Below are 16,445 nucleotides of genomic sequence, written 5' to 3'. Positions count from 1 at the left end.
CTCTACCTGGTTACACACAGGGGAAGGATGCTCCAGACCAGGTGTGACAGGAAGTCCCCTGTGAGTCCACTCTGGGCAAACAGGAAATGTTGTATTTGACTGCTTCAGTGATGTTACATCGCACAAGTTTTACTAGCAAACCAGAGGTTAAACTAGCCCTTTCCAGCCCTGGGAGGAGTGCTGCAAGCATTCATACAACTACACACTGCAGCTGACACACCAATGTGTCCCAACAGAGTTTGGAAAGTTCTGCTCTAGGGTCTCTCTCAGCCCTACCTGGAGCTGCCAGGGATTTAACCTGGCATGTTCTGCATGCAAGAAAGGTGCCCTGTCACTGAGCTATGACCTGAGAGCTGCATACATTGAGTCCAAAGCCATGCAACTCTGATATGGAGCAAAAAATGGACTCATCTATCCGTCCGTCTAGCTTCAGATGACGATGATGAATAATAGAATTTGGTCCAACAGTGTTATGTTTTAAAAAAAACAAACCCACAAATGTTACTTTGGATATCATTAATAATATTTATTTTGGAAAAATAGTTTAAAAATGAATTTCTTCATTAACAAAAAAAAAAGTAAAAAAACCTCAAATAACATTTTGCACAATATTCCATAAATACATTATATACAAAAAATATAGTCACATAGACCCGAAGTGCCTTTGTACATATTTACCAAAAAAATTAAATTATAAAAAAGAAACGTCACAAAATACTCAAGCTTTACAAATATCCTGAAAATAATTTTTTTACAGTTTTAAAAAAAATAACACACTTTTCCCCCACCTAGTAAAAACACATTTTAGTATAAAAAGGACAATAAAGGCAGTGTTTGTATCTCTAATTCAAGAAACGACTGGCTCATAAGAATCCAAAATATACACTTCAGGCAGTGCATGCTTCTTATGTAGGAATTAAGTCCGTTCATTTAAATATATATAGAAAAAAAAGCAACTGACCATAGTGCAATGATAAATAGTCATAAAAGGCAGTGCAACAGGTATCTTTGAACACAGACCCTGGCCTAGTGTCCACCATGTATTATTTGCAGTCACTTTTGCTAACTTCAGTAGAGAACCAGCTCAGCCTGAATTTAGTTTCTCAGCAGCAGTCAGTGAAGGAATCTCTCTCCCTTTCTTGTTCAGCAGCATTCATTGGGGCATATCACCTTTGAAAATTGTTCCAAAACAACAATCTTGCCATATCATCTTTCCTTTACACCTGCGTAAAGTTGGAGGGAGGGAGAGAAAGAAAGAGTGAATTGATGAAGTTACAAAAGATCAGACACAAGACCCTCCCAATACTATGCCAGATATAGAAAACAGGCGCTTTGTCTGGTCACCTGCAGTAAGCAAGCATCTCTTCCAGACAATTAATTTTATGGAAGTTGGTTCTTCCCTTCATGCCCCCAATAAGTACAGGTGGTTTAGCAGTATTTGTGTAGACTAAGCACTTAAGTGGAATTATTTGCAAGGCTGATGAATCTATCAGGCAAGAAGGAAGACTGGGAACAACAATTTGCATACAATCTTATACATTCTCGGAAGCAGATGCCTTGTAGGGTCTCCCCTTGAATCACAGCCCACCGGATGCCTTTCTCTTTAAGGACACATTTGTGATTTCGTACTACTAAAGTACCTAACCTAGTAACTGATGCAATCCACTGGAATCGGTAGGAGGCTTTTCGATAGCAATGGATACATACACAACCTATGGGGCAGTTTCCTTAGAACACAGAAAGCTGCCATTAGTCCATCCATGTCTACACAATAACAGGCTTACCGGCCCTACCTGGAGATTTTGCGGACTGAACCTGGGACCTTCTACATGCAAACCATGTTCTGTACCACTGAGCATAGTTTTATAGGCATCTTCTCTGGAATTGCCCTACTTACTTTCCACTGGACTACTCCTATGTACTAAACCAATTAATTCCTCTTCAAGTCCCCAGTTGCAAAGAACAGCTTGAAGAACTGGGTTGCATCAAGAAGAGCAATAGATTGTGGGATTCAATTAAGAACAACAACACAAAGCCAGATCCAATTTCAGCTAGTCTAAGCTAGCACAGCATTGGTAAGTGGACGGAATTTGCTGGCTGACTCTAGTTAGCTGGGAAGTTGGATGGGTAAGTTTGCCTTTCGAGCGCATTAGAGAATATACCAACCTCCGTTGCTATGATGCATTCATCTTTCTCTTCTGATATGACATACACCGACTGGTACTTTGTGTCTTTCGAAGTGGAGTATACCGATTCTGGCCGTTTCCTTTCAGACAGTTCACTACAAGCCAAAAAGAAAACAGGAGACAAGGATGAGACGGATGCTTTGGCGACCAACTCGGATATGCTGCCTGCACTTCGCAAGGGGCATGCTGAAACCACCCCCTGCCACCCTCCTTAACCTACCTCTTTAGTTGTACTGCGCCTTTCTCCTCTGCCTCCGAGTCGTATGTGTCGCACTTAGCTTCACATTTGCTGTGTTCCTCTTTAACAGAGTCCTCGTTCTTGAGTTCATGCACCAAATTGTAATCCACTGACGGGTACCGGGCTTTGTAGCCGTTTTTGTCCGCGTTATCGCTGTGGAAGTCCACTTTCTTGTTGGTGTTCTTAATCTGGGTGGCGCCAATGACACTGATGGAAATGTCCTTCTCTCGCTGGCAGTTGGCCAGGTTGTTCATGGTCTCCGTTTCACTTCTGCACGGGTCAGGCTGCTGTTGCCTCTTCTGCATTTTGAGCCGGAAGCAGACAACCACAGTGGCGCAGCCCAGCAGCAACATCAGGACCAGGATAATCCCGGCGCATACTGCAATCCAAGGGAACTGCGAACTCTGCCCCTCGGTGTACTTCTCAGTGATGTCAACCGTCACTGCCCCCGGAGGCTGTTCGGGGAGCAAAAACTGGCAGTTCAGGCCCCCGTAACCACGAGCGCACTCGCACACATAGCGGTTGTTCCTCTCGTGGCAAGTAGCCCCGTTGTGGCAAGGGCTGTGTTCGCACTTGCTGACAGGAGTGCTGCAGTTCTTCCCGCTGTAGCCGGGAGGGCAGGTGCAAGAATAATCATTAACCCCATCTTGACAGGTCCCGCCATTCAAGCAAGGAAAGGAAGCACAATCGTCCACATTATCGTCGCAGTGTCTTCCGGTGAAGCCAGCCGGACATTGGCATATATAGGAATTCCCCAGATCAACACACAGGGCTCCTGCAAAACATCAGAGAGGACAAATGAGATCAGCATATAGCCCAGCAGTGACCATTTATTGCATTTGCAAAATTGCCTTTTCGCCAAAGAGCATGTGGGATTTTTCTATTTTATTCTAGCAACAATCCTACGAGGTAGATCTGGCTGAGAAACAGTGACCCAAACTTCATGGCCAAGTGGGGTCCTGACTCCAGATCTCACAGGGTCAAAGATAAGCCTCTTGTCCATTAAACAACGCATCTTTTCAGTTCCCAGTCGACAGCATCCTTTAAACAGCCCTGTCAGACCAACGGCTCATCCACACTTTTGCCAGATCTGCATTTGGATCATATTGTGTACCAATTAATTTCCCTAGGCCCAAGAGCCTTTCACATTGTTCCGAGGATGTACTTTGTGAAAATCTGATCTTCTCCACTGAAATGAAACTCGGTTTAAGCAAAATGTCTTTGGTTTTTCCATGCACACTGCAAGATCCAATTCGATGGGTAAGATTGGATTTTCAAGAGGCACAGCCATAGCACAATGAGAACAGCTTCCAGTCCCATTGGAATTAAATGGTACACAATATGATCAAAATGCAAGAGAAAGTATGGATAATCCCTGAAGTTATGTAGTATTCACAGCCTCACAGCATACTGCTTCATTGTGTAGGAAAGCAAGGGAAACATAGCCCAAAGAGATGAGCCTTTGTAACGGTAGAAAATGCAGGGGAAGCCAAGTACAATCAAATGTCTTATTACAGGGCTTACTTTCAGCTACAGGATTGCAGCTTCACTCTGACACACGTAGTTGGCAGGCTGCCTTCAAGGCATGATGAAACATATTGCCCACTGAGATCCATCAGAACTGAGGCTTTAAAAGGAACTTGTAAAAATAACTTGTAAAAATAAAAAAGGATCCACAGGCCTTTAAGGTGTACTCTGTTATCAGCCAGTTTTATGGTTCTTACTAGAAACAGTTTTGAATCATTTACAATGGGGTGGGGAAACCTCAGGCCTAGGGGTCATATGCAGCTCTCTGGGCCTCACTTTACAGCCCTGGGGACTCTACCCAGGCCATGTCCTCTAGGCTGCAGCCTCCCTGGTCCTGCTCCACATCTTTCTCTTATGGTTTTACCTGGCTGGAATGTGTCCTGAAAGTGTGATAACACCTTTTGCTTGCCTGGGTGGAGGATGGAGAGTGTATGTGTCTGGCCACACCTGCTTGAGCCACTTCCATTACTGGTAGGAGGGCCCTGGAAGTTGACCCCAAGGGAATGTGGTCCCAAGGCTGGAAAAGCTTCCACCAGACACCAGCCCACCATTTTATCATGACTACTTCTTGATGAGGTGTGTCTAGGATTCTAGTGGATATTTTGTATTTGATTGGTTATGTGATTTTATTGTGTAGGAGCTGCTCTGGGGGTCTACAGAAAGTCAAGATAAGGATTTGTAAAACAAATAAATGAAATGGTTTTGCGGTCGCCATACTTCACTGCTCCAGTGTTTCAAAGGGGTATGTTCTGTATAGAAAACAAATGTCCAAATCTGGTGACCCAATTCTTAAACACACAGAGGAGGACATATAGTCAGGGAATCAAGCTGGTCCAGGTCATTTCTTAAAAACTGAACCGCAACAAAATCTGAAGCATAAGCATAACCTTACTTACTAAACTCAAGCCAAAAGTGCAATTAAAAAGAACCATCAGAGAATAGGAAGCAGCCCGTCTGATGCCAATTCCCTCAGCTGAAAAGCAGAAGATCAAACTGGTTCTGCTCTCTGCACTCATTGCTCAAGACCATATGACAGGAACAATTTGGGAAGAGCAACAGGCATGGACAGGGGGATTTCTTCTAAGTCTTTGGGTCCGTTTAGACATTTAGCAGAGAAAGCCAAGCGGCCATTTCCTAGACTGCACTACTTCAAGCTACTTTGGGGCAGACGCAGGGAGCAGAAGAGAAGAGTTCTCATGGGTGTGAAAACTTCCTCATATTTAAAAGTTAAAAGCCTGCCTGTATACCTCTGGGAGAAGGGGGGGCAGGAGATGGCTCTCTTTCCTGATATGCTCGGTTTTCCTTGTTTAAGGAGGATTTGGGAGAACAAACTTCCAAACATGCAACCTTCCAGCCACAGGCTGAGGAGCAATTTATTCAACTGAAAAGGGAAAGCTGACTGTTGAGAAACACAGCATTTATACTAGGCAAGACAGATGCGCAGAACAATCCTTTGCATGTCTACTCAGAAGTAAGAGTTACTGAGTTCAATGGGAATTACTCCCAAGTAAACATGCGTAAGACTGCAACTTTTTGAAGTTACACCAAAAGAGTCTTGCTGAGTCAGGCTGGTGGACAACCATACGCTGGGGGTGGGGGGCGGGAGCAATGCACCATTTTGCTGCAGGTCCTATTTACAATCCAACCCAAGGCCATGGCACACTTCAGAGTAAGCCCCACTTGAACAATTTGGGCCTTCCTTCTGAATAAGCATGCATAAGCTACATACACCTCTCATGACACTACTTGACTTGGATTAGATCTTACTCTTCCTCTGCTAAAACGGGAATTCACATTATGGGGCCTTAAGTGAACCTCAATGGGAAGTTCATTCACTTCCCCTGAAAGTTACACAAACTTAAATGGGAAGTTCATTCAACTTTTCATTGACGGTCATGGCAAAATGCTCATTAATCTTGAACAGATCGGGCAAAGACTGGTTTGGCTTACCATTAGCACAAGGACTGGAGCTGCAATAGTCAATTTTCTTTTCACAGTTAAATCCAGAGTAACCCACTGGGCAACGGCAGCTGTATCCACCTTCCGGGTTGTCTGTGCACCGCCCCCCATTGAAGCACGGACCATCAGCACAAGTCATTGCTCCCAACTCACAGTTTTTACCATAGAAGCCAGGTGGACAGGTACAAGAATAGCTGTTCTCAAGATCCTGTTGCAAAGAAGAGTGTGGTGTTTAGAAGCCTATACTGCATACTGTGATTACCGTAAGCATCTCTTAAAACTACTTTTTAAAATAAAATAATAATAATAACATTTTAGAAACTTACAGTACAGCTCCCTCCATTCTTGCAAGGATTGGCATCACATTCATTGATTTCAATCTCACAGTTGGCTCCAGTGTAGCCAGGACGGCAAGAACAGGTGTAGCTCCCTTGGCCAGTGTTAGTACAAGTGGCGCCATTCTTGCAAGGCTTGTGGTGTGTACAGTAATTGAGATCTACAGAAGATTAAAACAAGAGGCATGTCTGTAAGGAAACAAACTGTTTCGCAAGGACATTACACAGCTTCCAGAAGCAACTCCACTGTAAGTTATTCCCAGGTAAGCATACATAGGATTGCAGTCTTAGTTCAAGGGGGATCAAGTCATGTTACTATGAAAGGTCAAGAACTTACCCTGGTTACAAAAGAGACCGCCCCAGCCTTCCTGACAGTTGCACTGCCACGGCTGTTGACAGGTACCATGAAGGCAACCTGGGTACCGGATGCACTCGTCACAGTAACGCCCCTGCCAACCAACTCGGCATCTATTTTGAAAAATCAAAAATACCAGACTATCAGTACAGGAAATCCTACCACAAACTGCAAACCATTGAAGCTAAAAACAAAAACAGAAAACCCCAAGGGAAAAAACTTCCTTAACAATCAAGGAAGACATATTCCTAAACTATTAATAGATGCTTCTTTCGCAGCCTGAATACAGAATTTTCCATTCCATTGAAGCTCTTTGATTTGAACTCATTTCGGAGCGTAAAGGGCTTAAGATGGTGGCTTTGGTTTATTACTGATTACACTTCCGCCCTTCCTCCAAGACGTTCTGAGCAGTATACATGGGATGATCCCATTTGATCTCACCAACCCTGTATCCTGAGAGATCTCCTATTTTCGTAATTTAGAAGAAATTTAGACCCAGGTCTTTTCCTAAATACGACACTCAATCTTCTATTCTACAGCATGCCAGCTCTCCACTAGATTTGGTTACTGGAATAGCAAGACTCCACTGCCTCATTATTGTAGCTATCACTTAAGCAATTGTAATTTTTGCCAGGGCTTCATAAGGTCGTCAAATTTGAACTCATTATGGCTGAAATCCTATGGACTCCTGCTAGGAAGTGAGCCTCATCCGAACACTATTTCCTAGTGAAAGCTGAACAAGACAGAGATGTAAGCCGAGACTTTGGGGGGGGGGATGTTTCAATTTTTGGATTAATACTTTGACTTCATATTATTGGGACGTCTCACCCAACCATCGGGCAAAACTTCTAAGTCATTTCGTGTCATCTATTTGGGATTCTTGGATCAAGTATGCAGGCAGGAGGGCTGGAGTGGGAAGGGCAGAGGACGAAGAGCTCCGAAAACTTACTTGCATTCCCCAGGCTTGTCGCAAAATCCATGCTGCTCATCACATCCAGGCAAGCAAATTGCTGAAAAACACAAAGGAGCAGAAATGTACAGATAAGCCTTTGGGGGGGGGGAAGGGTGGAGTGAGTCAAACTCCTTTCACTAGAGCTGAGTTGGTAACAGCAGCTGAATTCAACTCTGGCGTATTGATCTTGCTTAATAACTGGGTCCTTTACTTATCGCCAGGGATGAACATTCCCCTTAATACAGTTGCCCATGGACAAAAGAGACCTCACAATTGCTCCCATCCGCCTTTTCTTCCCGGCAAGGGTCAGAAGTCCTCTCCCTCCACCCCCCACCCCGCCAGTCTATGCACACAGCTCCTCCTCTTGCTGTCCTCAGAGTGTGTGTGTGTATGTGTGTGTGTGAGAGAGAGAGCAGATAAGGGTGGACAGCTGGTGTGCAGGGTGCCAGCCAGGACAGCTGCTCTATTGTCTATTCTCTCCCAGCAGCTGCCCCACTGCAACAATACCCCCAACCTCCTGCGGCCAATCAGGGCCAAGATGTGCTTCCCAAACAGCCTATCCCTGCCCAGATCTAATCTATGGCACGCGCAGTGATTTTTCTTCTTATTCAAATAAATAAGTCCAAAGTTCTTTCACACACCCAGAAAGGGAGGCGGGAGTGAAGAGGCCTAGGGAGCACACACACACACAGCAATGGCAAAGAAGTAAGCAGGCCAGCAGGAGGGAAGGCTTCTGCTCATTACTTTGCCTGGTTATGGAACTCATTAAGCAGGCACTGCAAGTTTTAATTCAACAAAGCAAGCCAGAGACAATGACAAGCCCCAGAGAAGGAGAAACAGAAGACGAGGAAAAGCTGGGCCGATAATCAGATTGTCTCAAAAAAAGTGAACTGAATGGGCAGCGGGAGTGGGGGTGGGGAGGGCAAGCAGGCCTATGAGGAAAGCCTGCAGTTTGTTTATTTATTTCCTCTGCTTCTAGGGTGACATCACCCCCATTGGTCAAAAAAAAAAGGTGGCATGTATTCTAACTCGCTCCTCAAACTCAGCTTATTAAAAAGAAAAAGAAGGACGGAGACACAGTCAGTCTACACCAGTAATACAAAGGGGCTTCAGAAGGCAACATCAACTAAGGAGTCAAAGGGAATATTTTCCTAAAGCCATTTTATTCTGCGCTCCTCCACGTCTAATGAGAAAGGAGGAGGCAAGAAGACTAAGTGTTATGGTGGGAAACACAAGCCCTCTGTTTGCTGCATTGGCTCAGAATTCTGCCCACCCTCTCTGCACAGATACTGAGCCTGGGCAGTGTCAATCCATTCAACAGTGTTTTCTTTTTTTAAAAAAAGCACACACATACAAACAGTGGCAATTACATTGGACACATCTTATCACAATGGCAAGGATCCAACGTACTACTTTAGACACACCCAAGGGCTTGGGGCATGCCCAGTGGCCTTTGTAAGCTTTTGTTTTCTTTGGAATAGCACACAGCCATACCATATCACACTCTGCTTTTGGAAGTTCCCTCAGGTGGCATGGTGGAGTGCCAAACCCATTGGAACATGTGGAGCTTGTGGGTTCAACTTTCAGATCCTGGTTTGTTGATGTTTTGGTACAGCTCCAGACCATTTGTTGGTGTTATTGCCAACCCTGGCTCACTAGGTTTGGACAAGGACATTCAATTTTTTTCTTGCCAGGCTATAAAATGTAGCCGCATGCCTCCAAACTCCCATGGGGATCCATGGAAGGGCGAGGGGAGAACAGTCCTCCTACCACCAATGAACTATAATCCCGAAATTCCCACTTTTAAAAAAAAATTAGAAAAAGATTATAACATTTGTAGATCCCAAGAAAGGAGACAATATGTGCAGACACTTCTCATTTTTGATGAGCACCCGGCCTGCCCACTGCCTTTTAGTGCTCCACCCCAGGAAAATACACCATTCCTATGGACACCCATGTTTCCTCCACTATCATTGCTGCTATCAATGACATTACCAGAACTGAAACTAAGAACTCAAAAACTAAATAAGACCTTAAATAAACAACCATATGGGATGCAATTCAGATGTCACTGAAGTCAAGGAAAGAATGTGGGGGTTTGCATTTTAGTGTGGGGGTTGCATTTTCTGGCACCTTCGAGTCAACCAACTTCAACACTTCCCTTGAATTTCTCTCTGTGTGTGTGTGTGTGTGTGTGTGTGTGTGTGTGTGTGCAGTGTGTTTGTTCTTTACTCCTCCCACAATTATGCTGGCCTGATCTTTGGAAGAGGGGGATAGTCTTTAACAACTTTAAAGTGCCAAGTACAGAAATGCAGCTGTCAATCAGCAGAATGACTTTTAGGAATGTTTCAATGTGTGTCCTTGATTTTCATCTTTGTTTTGTGTACTAACCTTGGACCCTCCAGGTGTTTGAGGACCTCTGGTTTGAAGCTGGGGTGGGGAGAGGCAGAGGTTCCCCACCCCTTTTAGAGAATGTTGGCATTCTGAGTAGGAAATGTCAATGCAAATTTAGCATACTGACTCTAGCACTTAATGCCACCATGAGCCTTATCTCTTATGCAATAATAGGGAAAGTCCTCCCTCTGCTAATAAAACAAGAAGTTGTGGCTGAAAAAAGGGGGGAAAACTGATTGGGCTGTTAAATAGCAATTAAACTATTTGACTACATTCGGTTCATAGGTTTGCTATGCAATGTGCATGCTAAATAACTAAGAGGGGATTAGCTATATTAGACTTGACACTATTGATTAACAATCATGTTATGTCACACAGGGCAAGAACTTGGTGAAGCTGTATGCATTTTAATGTGCATTACAAGCAATTCTATGCATATTTACTCAGAAGTAAGTGTCTCTGTGTTCAATTGTCCTTTACTCTCTGGCAAATGTGTTTGGGACTGCAGCCTAATCTACTGTATGTATAGAATGTGTTTACTGTTTACGTTAGTGGATGCTCTTAATTTTTTTGGAATTTGGAAAATGTTTAAAGAAAGAAAAAGAACTAAAAGTCGAGAATGTGTTGCAGGCACTGCCATAAATTCTGTAAATTAATAGTAAGTCTAATACCCTACAGTAGGAAAAAGCAGCATGTCACATTTATTGGTGTATTTGTTCAGAAAAGCCCTTGCTGCAAAATTGCCAATTCAGATACATGCAGTTGTTTTGATGCTCACAGTCAATAGATAAGACAGGCTGCAGGAATTTTGTAGAAATGTGTATGTTTTAATGTGTACTATAATGCTATTAGCCCAATTGGTAACATAATACTATGTTAGTCAGACACATTGGTTGCTACTGTTCACCTACCATTAAGGTGGCGTTAGGAATTCTGTATCTGCTAGGCCTGGGGTTGGGAATAAAATGCTCTAAATATTTGTCCAAACCTTCTATGTGGCTCCCATAATTATTTTGCTGATTTGCCCTGAAGGTGATGTTTACTTTAGGTCAGGTTCCTGAATTCTGCACCTTTGGATTTTCGTTGGCGATTTCTAAGGATCCAGCCAGTGTCAAGCACTTTCAAATTCCACTGATTTCAGTGGGACAGCCAAGCACCTGTTTTACTCTCCCAATAAAAGTCATGCAAATCCAAAGTGTTGGCTGCATCATGTCCATAACTTTGCTGACAGGAAGTCTCCTAATGCCTTGCACCTTCTTCTTTCTCTAGGAGCTCATCTTTTTTTGTAATTCTAATATATTATAATTTATCCTTATTCCTTAAGGACTACAGATTCAGGATTTCATTATATCATTGTTGGTATGTGGCTTTTTTAAATTCTCCCTAGCAAGCACACTCGTTTCTGAATGGGACATGTTTTGCACCAATGCATGAGTGAGGAAGAAAGAGAGAGAATTGGTGGCACCAAAGAACTTTAGAAAGACAAATGAGGATTTCCTTGAGGACACTCACGGTCAGTGCAGTACTGCCCCTTCCAGCCAGGATTGCAGACCTTCTCCCCACGCTCTCCACAAGTGAAGTGGCCAAAGGCATCATCCCTGGGGCGGCAGAAGACAGAACAGCCCTCTCCGTAGTAGTGCTCATCACACACAAAACGGTAGGAATACTTGAGGTCAGTGCGGCCACTGCTGTGCAGGTCCTGGGACCATTCTTCTCCAACAGTCAAATGTCTCTGCGTAGCCAGGCGGCTAATGAGGCGTTCTGGATTCTCTGCAAAACAGAAGGCAGGGGGTGGGGGAGCAGAGAGAGAGAGAGAGAGAGAACAGGAATGCAGTTAAATAAATTGAAAACTTAAGATTACACTGGAAATTCAGGGAGGAGTGAGAATTTTTTAAGCAGGTATGGAAAAGCTATAGGTTGCCACTGATCCTGAACCCAGGTAGAATTGTCCCACTGACTCCAATGGGACTTCCTTAGAAATAAGTGGCTGCTATTGGGACTGGAAAAGTTCACTAACTGGAAAAGCAGGCATATCATGGACCCATAAAGCAACAGTCCTGAGTGGAACTTGGAAAAAGACATTTACCTGTGTTGAGATCATCAGGGGAGTCTGTGTGCAGCGCTTCAATGATGAGAGAGAAAGTGCCCTGGAAAATAAGATTTTTAAAGAACACAGAGAAAACAATGAGAGCAAACGTCTACAGTCAGCAGAAATAATATGGTCACAGGAGGGGCAGGAATATGTGTGCCCAGCCAGCGTGACTCTCTGATCCCCTGACTCCAGCCTGTTTTCACTTTCCTCAAGGAAATGGCAGAGCTTTTTGAAAAGTTGCTTCCTGGCCTGTTTTTTCAGCCTGCTCCGCACAGGATGTGGTGTTAAAAAGGAGCAGGGAGGGGAAAGTGGGGGGGGGGGGCAGCGGGAGAAGGGGCATCACTGTCAGCCTTCACACTTTTTCTCTGCACACTGCCTGAGAGGTAATGGGCTAGAGGAGAAGATAGTGGGGTAGATGAAGCCTTTGGGAATTCCGGGCAGAAATGACAATGACACAGCCATTTCCATAATGGAAAGGCAGGGGGAATGGAGCCGCAATAAAGTATTTGCAGCCACCCCTATTATCACCCTCCCTCCAGATGACTGGCTGAGGCCGCTAATGAGACACAAGCTGGCCCTGCCAACAGTATTGCGAGGTCAGAACTGCTCTCTCTGGAGCACTAATCTGGCTTCACTTCTCGCAAAGCAGGGAGTTGCAGATACATTATGACACTAATGTGCCGATTCTGGACCAAAAGGATGCAGCCTTGAAGTCAGGAGGTCGCTTTGCATTAAAAAGCATCTAGCAACCTTGGCAGCAGCAATCAGCCATTAGCTTGGCAGGAGCATAAGCAAAGATCTCAAGGAGCAAGGGCACATCGTGGGGAGTTGGGGAGAAGCCTGGATTTGTGAAGCAGACACTCTTTTGAGCTGCGCTCTTGCATCAAAGGCTACAAATAAACACACACACACAAAGCTCTCTTCCCGATTCCATCCCTGCTTCTGAATCCACAGTCCCACCCCAGTTCCCTAACCCCATCCTAGTCTTGACAAGCACTGGAAAGGTTAAAACGCCTAGTTAAAAAGCAAGTCGTCGTCGTCCCCCCCCCCCCCCGCGTCTTCTGCAGCAGCCTTATCTGACCATGAGCATGCGCTCCCTAATCTGGAATCCTAAAAGTGCACTTACACACAGGGAGCGGCAATTCTAATCTGTATTTGTTCAAACAATACTAGGGGGGCGTAGTTAAAAGTGTTTTGTAAACAAGGAGACCAAAGAGGTAATCGATGGCTCCTTTCCTTAGCTTGCACTGCTCCCCCCCCCCCACCCCGCGCAGCCTCCCTGTTCTTTACCCGGGTGAACTTACCGGCCAGGTGAAGCCGAAGGGGAAGCGGATGGGGTTGCTGAAGGAGGGGTCGCTGCTGGCGGCGTTGTCGGGCACGCTGAAAGAGTTCGCCCCCAGCACCGGGGTGATGGAGCTGCCGTAGGTGCAAGGCGGCTCCGGGGACACGCTGGCTTGGTAGTGCTTGAGGCAGACGCGGAAGAAGGTCTTGCAGTCGCACTGCTGCAGCCCAGGCGCCGCGCCGCCCCTGGGCACGGCGCCGCCGAAACCCTCCCGGCAGCAGTTGCGGTTGCCCAGAAGCCCCTTCTTGTTGACGAACTCCTGCAGCTTCAACTCGAACACGCCCGAGCTCCAGACCTGCAGGAGGAAGCGGGAGCGGGAGCCACCATTAGCAACTTAGGGGGGGGGGACGCGGGGGGAGCTCTTGGCCCTCGGAAATGGAGCCGCAAATTGGCGATTGGGAGGCGAGCGCCCAGAGGGGGGCGGAGCAAATTTATCAATGGAAGTTCTGCGCTGATTCCAGGCAAGGCGGCGCGCGGGCCCGGGGGGGGGGCAGCGGCTGCGTTCGCGCAACGCGCCTCCCGCCGAGCACAATGGCCAGGCCCCCCGCCGCGTCGAACGCAGCCGCCGAATTGTCAATGGCAAAGCTCCCCATTGATGGCACCTCGCGGCGCTCCGACAGGGGGCACCGGCGCAGCGGAGTTCGCGTGCCCCGAGTACCGGAGTTCCGCTAATACTGGGGCGCCAGCAAAGAGCCACCGAGGTGAACTCTCGTTCTCTCTGTGCCGCGCGCGTGTATGTGTGAACGCGAGCGAGCGAGCGCGTGCGTGCAGACGGTTCTCCACTAAAGCGAGGGAGGGGGGGCGACAGGAACCCATGGGGTGGGGGAGAGAAGGGCAACGCTTCGTTACAGATCGCCACCACCCTCCGCCCTCGGTAGCCCTTCAAGTTTCCCGGAGAGGTGCAACGCGCCAACTTTTCCTATCTACGATGCCTTGCGGGTTTCAAGAGGTTTGTCCACACGACCGCACGCGCGCAAACATGCATTATATACAGCCGGTGCTTACCTGGCAGGGAAACTGAAGCACGCAAAAGACCACTAGAGTCAGCGTGGACTGGCCTCCCATTCTGAGAGGGAGTGAGTTGCCCGAGGGGAGATATTGGGGCTTCTTTCCTTGCCGTCCCTTGGGGAAAAGGCAACCGTAAAAAAACAGGGGTGTCTTGACAAGAAGATGGGTCCCGAGAAACCTCTCGCTCCCTAGCCCGGCCGGAGGGGAATTAGAAGGGAGATGTGCGAGTTTCAAGTCTCTAGCTCTTTTCCCGTCGATGCGGATTTCGATACGCCCTTTGGATGACTGACAGCTCTTTGGGAGGCGATTGTTTTTAAAGATGAATTAGGCTCGAGGCGCAACTTTTACCCTCCTCTCGGCTTTTCCTCTTCCCGGCGACAGTTCTGGGCGGCTTCGTTGCGCTTCGCTCCTCTTCTCCCACCAAAGAAGAGCCACTTAATTCCCAGAGGCGGAGAAAAGGCTCCCCAAAGCAGATTAAAATAATCAACGATCTGGAAATCCCTCCGGGGACGAGAAGGAGATAATTCCCGGTGGCTTCAGGCGAAGAGGGCAAGAGGGGTTTTGCTTTGGGCTGGTGGTCTAGGGGGTTTTTTCCTCTCTTTTTTTAAAGGGGCGGCGGCGGTGGTTTGGACGGGCGTGTGTTTAAGCTTTGCAGTGGGTTGTCAAGCAGCCGCCTTCAAATCCCCCGGGTTGCTGGTCGCCACTTTCTGGCAGAGACCTGCGATCAGTCTGTTTCGTTTTCTTGAAGGAATCCAAGCCCCCGGACAAAAGGAAGGCAAAACAGGCTTGTCTCGTTTCAGCAGCTACTCGAGAGCAGCTGACTGGCGGCGCCCGCGTGAGAGTGTGCGAGCTTCCCTCTGTGGTTCTAGGTGTGGGTGATCTTTGCTTTCGCCTTGGATCTGGCAGGCTGTCGGCTTTCCCCCCCTCTCTTGTCCCCCCCTTTTTTTTTGCTCGCTCGCTTGCTCTGTAGCGCTACGGATCTGCCTGCGGTCGGGCGCCTGCCTGCCTTATATCTCGCCGGCCGCCTGCATAGCTAATGAGATGCAAATGAGCAGCCCCCCAATCTGGCGAGAGCGGCCACAAAGGAACCACTTTTCCAAGCCCTCCTCTCAATGGATCGCCAAATGGTCAGTGAGCTGTAAAATGGGCAACCCTCCGCCTCTTCCCCTCCCCTGCGGCTCTCACAAAAAAAGTGAGGGGGGGGGTTCATTTACATTCCTGCAAATTTGGAAGCTGCAAGAATCAACCTTCTCCCCCCCCCCCACCCTTTTCCCTTCTGCTTTCAGGGGACGGTCACACCCAGACACACACGACCGACCACTCACGTCTGAACGTTATAAGCGCAGGAGAAACTCAGGCTCCCGCAGGAAAACAAGCCGAGACTCAGAACGTCTTAAAAGGTGTAAATGTAACACGCACGTTTTTGTTTTGTTTTTTAAAGTACATTCTTGGCAATGACATCTACCCGCCGCTAAGGATATCCTTCAACCGAGGGAAGGAACCAGATCAGCGTTACGCCCGGCTGAAACCGAATACCTTGAACCTGGCACGTGGGGCCACTGTGATATTTTTGAGGGTTTATAAATGCCCCCATCTGGAGGAGGGAGGAGAGCGAGCGAGACAATCGCGGCGAGCAAAGTTGTAGTTGTGGGGTGTGTTCTTTTAAAGTTCCCTTCAACGTGGCTACCTATGTGAGAGGTGTTCTTGGGGGAGCAAACCGGGGGGCGGGGGCGGCGGGAAATAAATTTCGAGGACGCGGCAGGACCTCCTGGGTGGGTTTAAGTTCCCCAAAGTATCGAGAGCACTTCGGAATCTGCGCGCTCCCTTTGCTGATCATTATGCGGCACACACCCCCGAGACTCTCATGCTCAAACAATCCGGGAAAGACCCATGTGTTAAGTTCCAGGCGGGGGAGATGCGCGGGGGGGGGGGGAGCTTGGCTGGGTAAACAGTCCTGCTTTTTAAAGACCCAAAAAGAAACACACACCCCTCCTCCCTTCCCCTGGATTCTTGGTGAACTGCATGGAACGGCTCCACTTCCCCTAGGATGATGATGA

General features: G+C 47.1%; 1 protein-coding gene across 1 annotated transcript; it reads right to left on the bottom strand.

Annotated features, from left to right (window-relative positions):
- Nucleotides 1-511: 511 nt before the first annotated feature.
- On the bottom strand, nt 512-15,303 carry DLL1 (delta like canonical Notch ligand 1). The gene is made up of 11 exons (XM_079971342.1): nt 14,386-15,303; nt 13,343-13,675; nt 12,033-12,093; nt 11,459-11,716; nt 7,550-7,610; nt 6,583-6,713; nt 6,237-6,406; nt 5,902-6,118; nt 2,407-3,199; nt 2,167-2,281; nt 512-1,223 (listed from the first exon to the last, which is right to left on the bottom strand). Exons 1-11 carry the CDS (start codon nt 14,443-14,445, stop codon nt 1,218-1,220), a joined length of 2,205 nt encoding a protein of 734 aa, XP_079827468.1. The 5' UTR covers nt 14,446-15,303; the 3' UTR covers nt 512-1,217.
- Between the last annotated feature and the right edge of the window lie 1,142 nt (nt 15,304-16,445).

This window comes from Podarcis cretensis (assembly GCF_951804945.1).
Source record: "Podarcis cretensis genome assembly, chromosome: 3".
In the NCBI taxonomy this organism is placed as follows: Eukaryota; Metazoa; Chordata; class Lepidosauria; order Squamata; family Lacertidae; genus Podarcis; species Podarcis cretensis.
The sequence above is the reverse complement of the archived record's forward strand: the minus strand, read 5'-3'. Positions and strand labels throughout refer to the sequence as shown.